General features: G+C 32.2%; 1 protein-coding gene across 1 annotated transcript; it reads right to left on the bottom strand.

Moving 5' to 3' along the window:
- Positions 1–2,224: 2,224 nt before the first annotated feature.
- On the bottom strand, positions 2,225–15,471 carry LOC131955083 (ribosomal protein S6 kinase 2 beta). The gene is made up of 21 exons (XM_059319041.1): positions 15,341–15,471; positions 13,367–13,402; positions 12,653–12,760; positions 12,409–12,490; positions 11,087–11,167; positions 10,808–10,887; positions 10,500–10,606; positions 10,193–10,373; positions 9,966–10,036; positions 9,686–9,774; positions 9,415–9,582; positions 9,027–9,166; positions 8,827–8,877; positions 8,653–8,727; positions 8,198–8,287; positions 7,893–8,051; positions 7,640–7,801; positions 7,234–7,310; positions 7,022–7,139; positions 6,761–6,898; positions 2,225–6,662 (listed from the first exon to the last, which is right to left on the bottom strand). Exons 1-21 carry the CDS (start codon positions 15,398–15,400, stop codon positions 6,531–6,533), a joined length of 2,205 nt encoding a protein of 734 aa, XP_059175024.1. The 5' UTR covers positions 15,401–15,471; the 3' UTR covers positions 2,225–6,530.
- Between the last annotated feature and the right edge of the window lie 318 nt (positions 15,472–15,789).

Raw genomic sequence — 15,789 nt, 5'->3', positions numbered from 1 at the left:
AAATGCCGTGCTGTATCGCCTGTATGTTGCTAGAAATGTCCGAAGAAAGTATTCTAAAAAGTATTTATATTTTGTCAAACTTTTGTGTGTATTTTCATTTCTCACATAATAACACATAAAATAAATGAACGTTGTCGACATATATTGCTTATTCTGTGAAGCAAACTCTTATAAATTATAATATTATAGCTGCATATTACAACCTAGGTCTACTTAATTGAAGAGCTGACCTTAAGTCAGAGGCTTAGCGGGGGTGGGGGGGGGGGGGGCAACGGGGGTACGTATGTCCCCGGGCGCAGACCCTAGGAGGCGCCAAAATGGGTTGAATAAAATTAAAATCTCATTTTAGCTGCAGTTTTGCATTATAAATATAAAAAAAATATATGGGGGTGGCGCCAAATTGTAAGTTTGTCTCCGAGGGGGTTCGCCAAATTGAAAGTTTATTTTGGGGGGGGGGGGGGGGAGGCGCCAAATTGAAAGTTTGTCCCTGGGCGTCGGGAAGTGCCGCTACGCCTCTGCCTTAAGTTGACGCATACCAAATCACATTGTCAGACGCTTGCTAAAATGTTTAAAGTGCGACAGGCTCTTAAGCGAAAAAAAATAGCTGTTACTGAATGCTGTTTACTGGATTGCTTATAGATCTTTTCTACATCTATTGTGTTATGACATAAATAGCCTTATAATCTCAAGTGGGGTAGGGCTGTTTCGCTGAAATTTGAGTAATAAACAAGAATGTAATAAAGATTGATTATATTTATATTTATAAACTCAAATGACATTTTTTTTTTTACAAATAAAGAACCCGTTTTACCAATGTGATGTCAATAAACCAGTTTAAACATATTTTAGCGACCAAAATATTGTATTAAAGAAACAAGTTTGTTTTATTTTCTTTTTTTTTAGTGCATATAAAAACGTGTTATTATAAAGATTTTTAAATTTGTTCTATTTTCCTCTTGTAATTTATTCTATATGAGGTTGGCAGTGTGGCACTAGATTTAGATTAGGCTACGACTAAACTAAAAATATATAGTAGCTTGGGATCTCTTAAGGACAGTTATCTTCCCCTACTTCCTGGTTGACGCCAAGCAAGACATCTTGTTATCTCCCCTTTCACTATTGAATCTAGAAACTTTTTAAATGACTAGTACTAGCCTACTGTTAATATAAGAATAAAATTGTCATCGAAGACGTAGCTTGTAAAAAGATGGAGGTACTGAATATGTCAGAACCCAACAATTTCAACTCGATTGAGAATTTTAAGGCATGAAAAGATTTGGGGACAGGGTAGTATGGCCTGTTTTTTTGTGATGAAGAGTGACATTGGGGTGGATGCGTGTAACCAATCGGCTAAAATAGACGTTTTTTGTCAAACAAGGATATCGACTCGTTCTTTAACATAAATTATAAGCCCTGCTCAATTTTCGAGAAAACAAAAAAAAAAAGTTAACTCCCTGCTCCATCGTTATTTGCATGAGAAAATTATAATTTTAAATAACAGTTCATTTGCCAGCAAATCCCTTCCCCCATTGACGAAAAACCATCCCCCTAAATTTGTACATGAAGCTGTGATTTAGCCAAAAATGGTTCGGTTTGTCGCTTCTTACACCAGTCGCTGGTAAATAAATATTTTTCTGCTAGTATTTTACCCCAACAGTAAATAGCATAAAATAAACTACGACGTTGTTTAGTATAGTCCTGCCTGGGGTTTACACGAAACTCATGGCCTGGCTAATATTGATATGATCGCCAGGAACACTGCCCTGATCAAAGCTATGAAATGCCTTGTATCGATTTTTTTTTGCTGCCATTATTGTGCCAAGCTGAGATAAGGTCACCACCAACTGCCACATCACCAATCACTGAATGCTATTGATCTAATGGCACAGACCAATCCATCTGACTACACCGACGTAGAACAAAGAAAAGCAACTCTGTGCTGGGTAGATGGTATGAGGAGTTCATCGTGAATGGAATTAAGATTATTAAACAGCAGTTTTATAGCTAAACATCTTTATATAGATACTGGAAACTGGCCTACAGATAAGATTGATAATGTGATATGATTTTCAAAAGACTTGTCAAACCTATTGTAGGTCACAGGGTTATCTTATCTTTAGTCACCAGATTACCAGGGGTTTTATTTAGCATAAGCCCTGATGACTCTACATGACTATAAATAACAGACATCCATAATACAGAATAAAATAAGACAACAAGCACAATGGTAATTTGTTATAATTGATTATATAAAGTAAATGGTTTGGCTCCTACAAGCCATACAGTCCGATCTATGGCAAATTTTTTGTATTAATATTTTATTAATAAAGGCAAAAAGGGAAAAAAAATAATCTAAAACGCTTTTTTTTTTTGGTGAGATCCATATTTACAATGTCAATAAGACAATGATGAACAAATCAAGATAAGTAGTGGTTAGAAAGAATGGTCAGGAGGGTCAAACATGATAGAAAACACAATATTTACTAGTTATATCTCATAACACATTTTCTAAGAAAAAATAAAAGGTTAGCATTTCTTTCAATAAAGATATTAAAGCAAGTAGGACATCAAATGATGCAGAGAACAAAATATGTAAATAGATGAAATCTGGGGTGTACAAAAAAAATAATGTAAATTTGACATGGAAGTTTGATATCCTCGCACACTTTCCAATAAGCCAACACAACTGGAGTAGCACACACTTTTAATCAGATTATGTACAAATGCTTATATATTATAATTTGTTCAGTACACACAGAAACAAAGCTTTCATACAAAATGTTTTTCCTACATAATAAACCTTTTAAAAAAAATAGCACCTGGAACATCTGGATCCTAGAAATTACAATGATACTTTCACCACAATGTGTATTCAATTCAAACTAAGCCCAAGTGAAAATCAATTTTCCGAAAAAAAAAAAATTCTAGAGTGAAAAAAGCATAATCATGAATATGCAGGTCCCACAAAATTAAAAAAATAAAAGAATATAAAATTAAAATAATGAGGTCCCACTTTAACAGAAACTTTTATTTTTAAAATGTGTGGCATTTCTTTTGCTATGACTAACAAAAATGTATATTTACAAAAACAAATATATATAAAAAAAAAAACTGAAGTTAATGGGACAATTTGTAGTAAGTTTAAAGTTAAGAAAAAAAAGTGTAAACAAACAGGTAAATCAGACCGTAATTAACTGGAGCGTGTTGTTAATTGAATTAATTTTTAGAACAGTTCCCTCCAAAATAAGAATAGGAAGACGCAAACTAAATGTTCCAGAATTTTCTTATTAATTAAAACTGGCCTAATTTCATTTTAAAAAAACATGCAAGACCCTTATATAACGAAGGCTTGAATCCGTAAATATGAATTAACTTGAGTTGAAAATCATTTGAACTCTTACAGCTCAACTTTCAAGAAAAAAAGACACCTATGGAAAAAAATAGGCCTCACAAATGCATTAGAAACAAGTAGTAAAACAGAATAAACCACCCACACAGCTTTGGTAAACAACAAATGTAATGCCTGATGTGTTAGAAAACAAAGTAGTAAATACTTGTAAGGACCTCAATCTAGGATAGAACTATTCATTCAGAGCTGTGGACCTGTAACAAAACAATATTACTGTAAAAACTCAAATGCTGTCCATTGAAACAGAAAAAAAAAACAACTTATTTCAAATCAAACAAAGTTGAAGATGAAAGGTTATAAAAATGTAAAGTTTACAGCATGTAAAAAAAATATTGTATTATTTATGAAGAGATTAGAAAAAAAGTATATCTACTGTATAGATTTAAAAAAAAAAAACAACATCAAAGACTAGAAAAAGACACAGCCAGAAATAGGTTTTTAAAAAATGTGCCTTTGATAGTAAATATTATAATAATAAGCTGTTTCTGTTAACTATGTTTAGTACATGCTCGTTCAGTATCAAAACGTATTTGATAACAATCAATGTAGACAAACAGGCAACAGTAACCTCACCCTGTAGTATTACTGTAAATATATTACGTGGTGCTATTCAGTATAGATTGATATGTTGCTTTATACTTTGCATAACATTTACATAAAAAAAAAAATTGCAGTAAAGAACAATGACATTCATTTGTAATGGTACAAACAAGTCCAAATGTGAATCTATACAACATACTTCCTCTTGTAAATGAAGCCATATCCTGTTAGCAAGGAAGTGATAGTTACCACACCATCACAGCTCTGAATATTAATATGGAGTTAGTGGGAAGCTTAAAAACTCTAACAGTTAGATATGGTCACACCAAATCAGGAGTTTAAAGACAAATACATATAAAGATCTCAAATGTATCACATCTCAAAATGAACATTGTTGGTGCAGAAAAACACCACTCACATAAATATTTTTTTCCAAAAACAAAACAATAAAAAAAAAAAAAAAACATGCAGCATATCAATATATATATAGTCTCGATAAAAAATATAATAAAAAAATAAATTATTAATCATTGGCATGAATGAACCTATAAAGTATCTATTCTAAATTTATTTAACCTTAAACATGAATCTGAAGAAAAGGCAAAACAAAGATTAGAAAAAAATGACATTGTAACAGTGAAGCACCTTCTGTACATACAAAAATAATAAAATACTGGTGATTTGGAACCAGATTTAATTCAGTTTAGCTAATTGTTAACAATCAGAATCACAGATGCCGTCTATGCTGAGGGAGATTAATTGTCGCCAGTTTTTGTAACTGTTATGAATTTGTAAATTTGTGAAACTCAATGGATGCAGTAAAAAGCACTGAACAAAATAAGCTAAATGAATATAGCTACATGCATAAATAACCATAAGTTAATACATAATTTAAGGCACACTAAGGGGTTGATGTTGTAGAACAAAACAGAAGACAAATATGAGTAACTGGCATAAAAAATATATGCCACAGTGCACATTTTAACAGCTACACCGATGGAAAATTAACCCCTGGTTTTTTGTTTTACAGTTGGATGAACTTATATTTTTTCCTAGTACATATGCAAGCATACATTACTAAAGGAAATACATTTTTGTTTTTGTAAAGATTTTCAAAGAACAATGAGGCGTTCTCTTACCAGAATATTGTAAAATTTCATTTCCGAAGATGGCTTCAAATTATTTTGAAAATTACCTCGTAAATTTGTTTGGACATTTCAACTTCTGGTGAAATCAGTAATAAACAATTTTCTACAATGTAAATTGAGCAACCACTATGACATGGAACTTGGATTTAAAGGAAAATAAAAAGCAACTAGCATTCTAAAAATGTGCCAAAGTAGCGTCTAGCATTGCAAAGATCAAAAGAAGTATTACATATACATTACAATATCTTTCTAAGCCAGCAATCACCATATTATACTGTTCATTATGCTCATACTATGAAGTTAACACAATATAATTGATTATGCTGTAAACTGCAGATATTTTGATTCTAACACAGAGGATACCCCATTACTGATACATATATTTTACCAAGTCTTTAACAACAATTAATCCATATGCACTTTCTGTTAGCAATAGTTTACATTGTAACCAAGGCTATCAGATTTATAACTCAAGTATGAAAATACCACAAAAGGGAATAACTTTCTGAATATATATCAATGCATTTTTACCTGAAACACTGATGTGTGAAATATTTAGCAATATACAGAGTACATTTAAAAAATATAGCTCTAGCATTGATTGTGAATTGCAGATCTATTAATACCTTATCATGTGGTATCCACATAAAGAATAAATCAAACTAAAAATTACTATTTTATCAAATTTTCATTGTTTAAAACAATAGAAAGATTCATTACTTAAGTTAAACAAGGTTAACAATTGATATGGTTATATACAGGAAAATAATAAATGAATACATCATTTCTGTAAAAAACAAACAAAAGAAGGAAGCACTTCACCTGGACCTGACACGAACTTATTCTTATTAGATCAAGGTTCTTAAGCTTTACAGTGAACTTTAAAACATGGATAATGCCCTATGCACTTTGACAGGTCTAAATTTGCCTAAAAATACTCGTGCTGGGTGGAGTAAAAACAATTATAAAGATAATTTGTTAGAATTATTTTTTAAAACTAGTAAGATTTGCTATAACTTAGTAAAGGACAGGTAGAAAAATATAGAACCCCCTAAATACAAACAATTATAAAAATAAATTCTTACAAAAACCATTCTTGAACCTTCAAACAAAAAATTGTGAACCTAAATTGCGTACAGATTCACCAAAACTAACAATAATTAATAAATACAATTTCTTTAAGTAGTCAACACATATTCAAGTATAGTTTAACAGAGATAGGTAGAGCCTTTCAAATTAGGTAGGAATTTTCTAGCAGGCCTCTTAATTGATTTATGTTATTCTAGTCATATTATTTTTAAAATAAGCGACTTTGTTTAAACAATGTAGCAAAAGCACAAGAGCATCTGTAATTGATATTTTACTACATTATAAAGCAAATATAAAGCAACTGTAACCAAGTTCTTATACTATACAAATAATAAGCCAGCTTGTTATAATTCTGTTGAGCTTTTGGGCCGAGGTTTGCCGCGGCGTTGAGCTAGTCTGGAAGCACCAACAGGTTCAAGGGTCGCTTGCTTATGATTCTGAGCATTCAAAGCATTAAATGTTGCAGCCACAGATCCCTAGAATAAAAAAGAAGAGCAGAACATAAAGGCATAAGCAAGATTGTTAAGAGGAAGAAAAAAAAAGAAGGAACTAAAAAATTAGCAAGATAACGAACCTTGACTAACTGTGCATCTTGAAGTGTAAGACGTAGGTGTGGCAAAGATTCTCTCTGAGATATCCAAGGATGGTTAAGAACTTGGGCAGCTGTCAGTCTGCTATGAGGGTCAATATGCAACATCCTTTTCACTAGTTCCTAAAAAGAATAGAAAGAATGCTTTTAGAAATAGAAGTATTTTGTATTGACTTGCAGACATTTAACATAGGAAATGTGTTCTGATACTATTTTATACACTGAAAAATTGTAATCAAGACAAACCTTTGCCACAGCGGAGACAGAATCCCAGTTACCACCAACCAGAGAAAATTTGCCCTCACCGATCCTTGCAAGTATGTCGTTAGGTGTGTCATTGGGGCCATTTGCAAATGGTGTGTGACTTTGAAAAAAGATGAACAGTTACAAACCTGACAATTTTTATTTACTAAGATAAATAATACATTTATGTTTATAAATTTTTTAAACCAACATACCCAGCAAGCATGGTGTACAACAAAACACCAAGACTCCATACATCACAAGATGCATCATACCCCTGTCGTTTGAGGACCTATATTGAAATCAATATGAAAAATTCACTAAAAATAAACAAATTCTGGTATGAAACAATCTTGTTGAATAAAACATTGGTAATACATGGCGTTGAAGTGGAACCCACCCGGAAAGAGAAAGAGAGGAAGACCACTGGGAACATGGGGGAGGGAGATGGAAGAAGAAGTACAGGCTACTGGCAAGATCTGGCATGAACTGAAGTGGCTCGCCCTGGACAGGGTGGAATGGCGGAGATTTGTTGCTGCCCTATACTCCACAGGGAGTGATGAGGATTAAGTAAGTAAGTAATACAATCTGTAAAAAGATTTAAGTACCACAGCTTCATACCTCAGGAGCAACAAAGTTAGCAGTGTAACACGGTGTCATAAGCAGCCCATTCTCTGCACGCAGTTGCTTAGCGAATCCAAAATCACATATGCGCAAACTGTCAGGGGATCCACTATCATCAGCATACAGAATATTGGATGGTTTAAGATCTCTATGAACAACCTTAGAAAAATCAAAGGGCAAATCAAACAATAAATCACACTTAAACAGTCACAGTTATTATGAACTAATGTGAACTCGAATTGATACATACCCCATTTGAATGCAAATAGTCCACGGTCTTGGCAACAACTTGTAAGACAGCACTAGCCTCTCTCTCTGAGAAAAATTTCTGCCGCAATATTTTATCTAGCAGCTCACCTCCCCTCATTAATTCAGTAACCAGGAAAACCTTATTTCCGTTGTCGTAGACCTTTAAATACATATTAGTTTCTCAAACATTAAGTAGGATGCCGGATCTAATCAAAATTACTTGAAATATAAAAACAAATTAAAGATCTAAAAGAGAAACTATGTCAATAAAATTAACTGTGTTAAAAAAAAATTAACTATACTTACATCTCTGAGTGTTATCACATTGGGATGATGACCAAATCTCAACAAAATCTCCACCTCCTCACAAGGATCCCTCTTGTCTTTGTCCATTATCTACATAAAATTAAACAAAGATAACAAGATTAGGGACTGCATTGCCAAATGGTAGAGCACTTGACTGCAAACACTAAAGCCTAAAGTTCAGATCCCTGGCTAACGCCCTTGAGTACACCCAACTCTGATGGGTACCTCTTATGTTAGAGAACACAATGCAAATGGGTATAGTGCTGACCACATCCTTCCGCACACCCTATGCAAAGTTTCTTAAAACAGATGGACTTTCTTCGGTTGTCCTATGTGTCTTAAGCTCAAACCAAAAAAAAATTGTATGATGATTAAATTAAACTTTGCCTTCTTTGCATTCTTAAGCTTTATTGAATATTCAAGGCTTTTCTACACCTGTCTAACATTTAACTCACCTTTACTGCATAGCTGTTTCCTGAGGCTTTATGAACACAACGCTTGCAAACTGAGTAGGACCCAATGCCAATATCCTATTTGCAGCAAGACAAAATACAAAATTTACTTAAGGATAGAATAATTATTATGCTATAGTAAAACATAATTTAAAAATAAAACAAACAACTCCTTACCTCTTTTAATTCATAGTCATCACTGAAAGCACTAACTTTGACCCCTGGTAGCTGTTTTTTTTTAAGAAAAAAAAAATTATTAGTCTAGAAAAACTGCCCCTCAAAAACAAAAATAAGTAATTATATAATTCAAAGTGGCAGATTTACCCACTAAAGCCTAGACAATAACATAATAATCCAAAAGTGTCAGATTAAAATACCTTAGCTAGACTATTCTCATTATTACGCGTGTACTCTGTAGCTGGTGCTATATTTTCAGATTCTAATAATGCTGGTGCGATGAAACTAAATCCTCTAAATAGCTCATGGGCTGTGGCGCTGGGAGGTATGCCAGGAGAATCTGCATTAAGAAAAAACAATGGTCATAGAAATGAGTTCTGCGCATACTGTAATACTTAAAACAAGTATAGATTTTTTGTAATGGCGACAAGAAAAATGTGCAACAGAAAATTGCGCACCAAATTTGCACAAGGGATTTTTTTTTATACTGTTCATATATATTTTCCCACTAAACAAAAGTGTATTAGTATAATTAATTGCGTACATGTTCATTCATTTTTCAATTTGTGCACAACCACTTGTACATACCTTTAGGGGTTTTTGAGGTAAATTCTTTATCAAAATAGAACACATCATCAGTCTGAACAACTGCTGGTTTAAAAGGTGGTTGAAGTTCACGTTTATAAAGTTTAGGAAAGTTTATTGTTTGAAAGAAGGGATGTTTCTTCATTTCCTCAATACCATTCAATCCAGAACCTATGGGGGGAAAAAGGAAAATAAAATGTAAAAAATATACACCCACACATATATATATATATATACATAAGCAGAAATAAAAACGTTCTAATCTAAACTTTACCAAGTCGGTTGGCTGGATTTCTTTTAAATAATGCCCGTAACAGACTTTGTGCCTCAGGACTGAGAAAGGGTGGCATCCCTAATTTGGCTCTGAAACAGACGGTTCATTGTTAAAAATCAAAGATTCTGTGAGAAATGAAAATATAAAATGTTTTATCTTCCCATAATCAACATGTACCCATAATTATTTACACATTGGGCAATTCAAATAATACGAGGATGACAAGGGAGAGTCTGATAAATAAGACAGTGGAATAGGATGCTAAACTTTATAAACTTACTTTAGAATCTGTGTCATTGTTTCCTTCCTGTTTGCACCTTGAAAGGGTAAAGCTCCAGTAAGCATTTCAAACTGTAAAAGAAAAAATGTGAAAAATGTAATTATTAACTTAATTATATAGCTAGTAAGGTAAATAGTTAATTGCAAAATATGTTATTACTATCTATCAACTTATTTTACCGGATCTTGCACTTTTCTTAAATTATACTAAATATTAATGCGACTTACCATGAGAACCCCATAAGACCACCAATCAGCAGGGGTACCATGACCTTTCCTATTGACAACCTCTGGTGCCATGTATTCAACAGTTCCACAAAAAGAATAAGTTTTATTCTCTTCAAAGATGGATTCCTTGCTGAGCCCAAAATCAGTCAACTTGATATGTCCTTCTGTGTCAAGCAGTATACTGGAAAGATTGATAACGTTTTATTGCAATACTGCTATGAGTTTGCCAAAATTAAACACCCTGAAAACCAAAATATGATTATTCAGAAAAGTAAAAAAAAAATGTTCTTCACATTGGGGAACATACTTTTCTGGTTTAAGATCTCTGTAAATAATACCCAAGCTGTGGAGATGATCAAGAGCCAGTGCTAATTCTGCCAAATAAAACTTTACATCTTCCTCTGTGAACATAACCTGTTGGAGAACATTTTTTTAAAAACATTATAGATCTGATTGGACTGAAATTTAGACGTTCTTTTAAAGAATTAAAAAAAAAGAGTGATATAGTAAGGTTATTACAAAAAAAAAAAAAAATCCAAACAAAAACAAAAAGCAATGTATCACCTGACTATTTTCTAGTAACCTTCTTTAATGAGAATACCTAAAATTCCTCACCTCTTTTGATAACCGAGTGAACAAATCTCCTCCTCTTAAAAATTCTAATATAAGGTACAACTTTCCCTCAGTTTGAAAAGCTGAAAAAAAAACCAAAAAACAATGTACTTTATTAATTCACAAAAAGAGCAAGAGAATAAATTAAAGAGTAATAAACATCACAAAAATCTATGCCAAGAAAATCCTATTTCATGATACAGTGCTGCAATACTCTACAAGGTTGTATTTCAACCAACAAATTGTTCAAAAAATTATTCTGTCTGCAAACACTGAACTCACCATAATGTAGTCGAACTATAAAAGGATGATTCACATCTGCCAGTATATCTCTTTCCATTTTAGTTCTTTGTCGATCACGAACTGAAATATAACAAAAGAAAATAATCAGAACTATACCAATTGAGGTTTCAAACTTACAAAAATCTCTAGTTTGTTAAAGCTTATTCAAAATTCCAGAAAAAATTACTATATTTTTACAAATAAAATAATTTAAAATGCAATAATAAGTAAGATATCTCATATAAAAAGTTTCAACATCATACATTTTCTGTAAAGCAATTAAGTTTTAAAACCAATCTATTTACCATAGCTACCCACAGTTATGTATATCCATCCATACAACATACTCCAAATACACTAATTTTTTTTAGATGTGTTATTTAATATAAAAGAAGAATCTAAAACACAATGATACAAAAACTAATGTCTTAAAAATGTTGGCAATCTATTATTATAAAGATTTCAATTTAACACAAAAAAGGAATCAGAGTATTACCAAATATTAATATTTTGGTACAGAGGAATGAGTTAAAGGAAATTACTGTAGTTGTATAGTTATTTCTCTTTAAAAAAAACAGGCATGGCTTCTTAACCATTGATGACCCATAACGCCCGCAACCCATGATGGCCCGTAACACCCGCTTACAATACGCATAGAAAAAGTAAATTTGTTTCATTAAAATTTGCCCTACAAATCCTAATTTTTAACTAAACAGGAAGTCGGATAGTTTCAGCATCCTTTTCCGGTCTTCTAATTTCAATGGCGCTTTTGAAAGGTAAAAAATAATATTAAAATAAAATTATGCCTCTAAACGACTCTAGGCATGTATTTTATGAATTATATATCTTAAACATAACCAAATTGATATTTATCTGTTAAATTTGACAAAAATAAATTAAGTTGACTACCGAAAATGACCTGTTTTGAATTTTCTCTGACATTTTTTTTTTTATACTGTACTTGTACCGAATATAATATATTCTATTTAATACTGTTGGAAAGCCAGGTTTATTCCCAACATTAAGCAGTAGTTTTTATCTTAATTTTCAATTTCATTTAGACAAAAACAAATATTTTGTGAAGGTGTTCACTTGATCATACAGAGTTATGCTCCTTACATTGGGCAGTCACGGGTGAAGTTTTGGTAGAATGAATGGGTCATTAATGGTTAAAATTACATGAGGCACAAACATGTATTTAATGTGTGGATGCCTACATAAACCTGTCAACCCCACCTCCTGTAGATTTCTTACACAAGAATTATCTTTGTGCATGTCATGAAGGGATGACTGCCATTTCCAGCAGAAAAATTAAAAGGTACCTTTTAAAGTTGCCTTCTTTAACACTTTCATGGCATAAAGGGTCCCAGCATCAGGTGCTGTGATTTTTCTTACAAGAAACACCTGGAGCAAATTGAAAGTAAATTTGACATCTTTTTAATATTTAAATTTTAGCAGAATAGAACCAATTCTTAAATGCAAGTTTATATACAATGCTTAAAACATCTGCCAAATTTTATTGTAGAAATGCACAAACAAAATTACAAATGCCTTCATTTAACCTACCTTTCCAAAAGATCCCTGCCCTAGCACCTTGAGTAGTTCAAAATGACTTGGGTCTGCCTTTTCACCTCCTTTAGTAAGATTTGTAATTTCCACCTCATTTTCTGACTCCTTTTATAAATAAACAAAACATAAAAATTATTTTTTCATACAATATTATAAAAACATTTCACAGCCATAGGAGAAGTTCCATGATAACAACTTACAGATAAATAATAAATGTCCCTAAAACACAAAGGGGAATAGCAATATAATCAATTACAATGGGCAGATCAATGTAACAACTTCTTTTATTGTAGTGTATTTAAAAAGTAAAGGAACTCTCAAAAAAATAAGAAAATGATTATCTCTATTTCAGTATGAAGTGAGGTTAGTTTGAAAGGGCCACTAACAATAAAACAACTTAGTGATGATGAAGGTACTATTACTTTTCTCAAAAAAAAAAAAAAAAAAACACTTCACGCTGTTTGCAAAAGATTTGAAAACATCTACTTATTACATTGAATGCAGATAAAAAATGAACAAAAAGGAATAGGAAAGAGATCTGTAGCATATTGTGACACACAAGGTTGCTACCCCAAAGGAAAAAAAGTAAAACCATGAAAATAAAATTTGAGACCTTGTTACCCAAGGAGGATATGTAAAAAAAAACAACGTAGAAGAAGCATAATATAACCCTAAAAAAAATGGTTTAGCTGATAGACTAAAAAATCTTACCTGGTCATCAACTAGCATATCTTCTGTGCTCCCAGCCTAAAATAAAGGGTATTTAAATAATAAGTACTAAGAAAATCTGAAGAGGGTTAAAACGAAATAAAAATTCTAAAAATAAAAAGCTATGTTGGAATAAGCATAAAGCTCAATTTTTAAAAAGCCACTTTATATAATTTGGGCCTACAATGATGTATGACTACAAATTTCCTCTCTAGTCTGTTAAGTGTACACAATAAATTGTTGTTTTAAAAAATTTCACATCCAAAATTTCATAAATAAATTTTAGGCCCTAATCTCTAATTGATTTAAAATGTAGTGTAACAATTCAATTTAAAATCAACAAAAATACATAATAGGCTACGCTTAATCACTTCTGTAATGTATTTTTCTTGAACAGTAGCTTTTCTAGTATCAGTAGTGTAAACTTCAGGACTAAAAATAATTGTAATTGTATAGGCCTAGTCTACCTATAATTTCAGGATAATTTACATTCTTGATTAGATAAAACTGCAAAAGTCTTTCTAGCTAGAAATCTAAAATCAAGACTTGATTTTCTAGATTTAGGCCTAATCATCTAGTCTTGAATCTAGATCTAGGTAAATGTACCCTTCTAATGTAGACATAGATCTAGATTCTAGACCTAGAGCGCCCTAGACTTTAGATCTAGAATCTGGAGTAGAATTATAGAGTATCTTCATCTAGAATCGAGATTAGAAATGAAAGGAATCTAGATTATTCTAGATCTAGATTCTAGTACTAGATCTAGCTAGATTATAGGATAAAGACTAGATTTCAAGATCTAGATTCTTTTCTAGAAGAATATAGATTTTTGTCCTAAGGTAAGGCCAGGGAGTGTCTAACAGCTACTCACTTCACTATGTGATTACTGAGCAAGCTTAGCTACCAAAGTCATAGATCTAGATCTAACTAAGTCATTCTAATTCTAGATCTCTAGATTGATTAGGTCTAAAATGCCTAGACTAGAGTCTAAGTCCTAAGTTATCGTAAGTCCAGCCTAGATCAGTAGATCTAGCCTAGCAGTCATCTAGATCTAGCTAGATTCTAAGTTAAGTGCCTATTAATATTTAATTAAATGGTAATCTATCGTTTTGGGTACGTAAAATCGCCCGCGGCTATTAATGTACGAAAACGTTACCTCATTATCAAGGCTGTAATATAAGTATATTGTGATATGTTTGTGTCAAATATTATAGATAAATGAATAATAAACCTAAATCAATGGCTAATATATCAATATAGGCCAGAAATTAACTTTAAACAGCAGCGTCTGCAAGCAAGATTTGCTATATAAACAGCAGCCATTTGTAAAATAGAGTGACTTTCGCCTGAATCTTGCGCTATAAGTCTATAAAAATAAAACTTTAACAACATGGCTGCTATAGTAAATGAGCATGGTTGCATCTGTTGGAAACATCGCTGGTGTTCATTTATGACTGAAAAGTTTTAATTCAATTGTTTAAAAACAGGTACATAAATGAAACAAGGAAACATTTTTGTATTTTTCAAAACATAAATCCTCCTCAAAATGTGAAAAAATTATTAAAATGTAAGGAGTCACCTGTTTTTCACATTACTAGTTGCGGGCGATTTTACGTACCTAAAACGATAGATTACCAATTAAATTAAAATTAGGCCCTAACTAAATTAAATGATTTCACCACAAATTTTCATAGAATCTACATCTAGAGATCTAGATCTAGATATAGGCTTAACAATTGCTTTTTGTTTTGTTTGAATGAGCCTTGTCAATACATACTACATACGATACATTTTATTTAAGTCTAATAAAATAAAGCAGGAAATAGACTAAAAGACATCGGGTGGAAACAGGGAAATGAATGAATGGTGACGAGCGGATGTCACTTATTTTTAGTCCGGAATAAATTTAAATTAAAATAATTGAAAATTCAATCATACCAAAACTTACTCCTACCAATTTAAATCATGCATACATACCTCCGTTTCATGTGCTACCTCCATGCGACGCCATGGGTCGGCATTTAGTGCCAGAGGCATGGTTAATGGTGAATGCAGAGGAATTTTTACTATGTTTACCGTCGCCGCCTCACGGGTAGTGTAGATCGACCAATATGGCCGCCAGTTGTGTTACCGATGGCCAGGACTCCACAGGAATTTTGTTCTCAAAGTATACTTTTGCATTCCGATGCGTTTATTGATTAACTGAAAAAGATTCGTTTTGCTCAATATCAGATGAATAAATAATTGTAATTGTATCTCAAAATTCATGAAATAAATATAGATCTATGTTGTGTAGTAAGAATACAAGAATGTGTAAACCACGTTAAGAAAAATATGACGGTTTATTTTATTGTATGCTGACTAATCATAACTCAAAACCACAGGAAAGGTGTGAAAAATACAAAAGTACATATAACCCTGGGGCA

The sequence above is a fragment of the Physella acuta genome, unplaced genomic scaffold (assembly GCF_028476545.2).
Source record: "Physella acuta isolate Inbredline_101_S28 unplaced genomic scaffold, ASM2847654v3 ptg001053l, whole genome shotgun sequence".
In the NCBI taxonomy this organism is placed as follows: Eukaryota; Metazoa; Mollusca; class Gastropoda; family Physidae; genus Physella; species Physella acuta.
Note: the sequence above shows the minus strand (reverse complement) of the source record. Positions and strands in the feature narration are given on the sequence as shown.

Excerpts from the sequence above, each read along its gene's own strand:
- LOC131955083 (XM_059319041.1), bottom strand. The coding sequence starts at position 15,400 with ATGCCTCTGGCACTAAATGCCGACCCATGGCGTCGCATGGAGGTAGCA. Across the intron at positions 11,168-12,408 it reads AAAGAAGGCAACTTTAAAAG|TTCGTGATCGACAAAGAACT; the intron begins GTACCTTTTAAT and ends GTTATATTTCAG. Across the intron at positions 8,052-8,197 it reads ATGTGATAACACTCAGAGAT|GTCTACGACAACGGAAATAA; the intron begins GTAAGTATAGTT and ends ATGTATTTAAAG.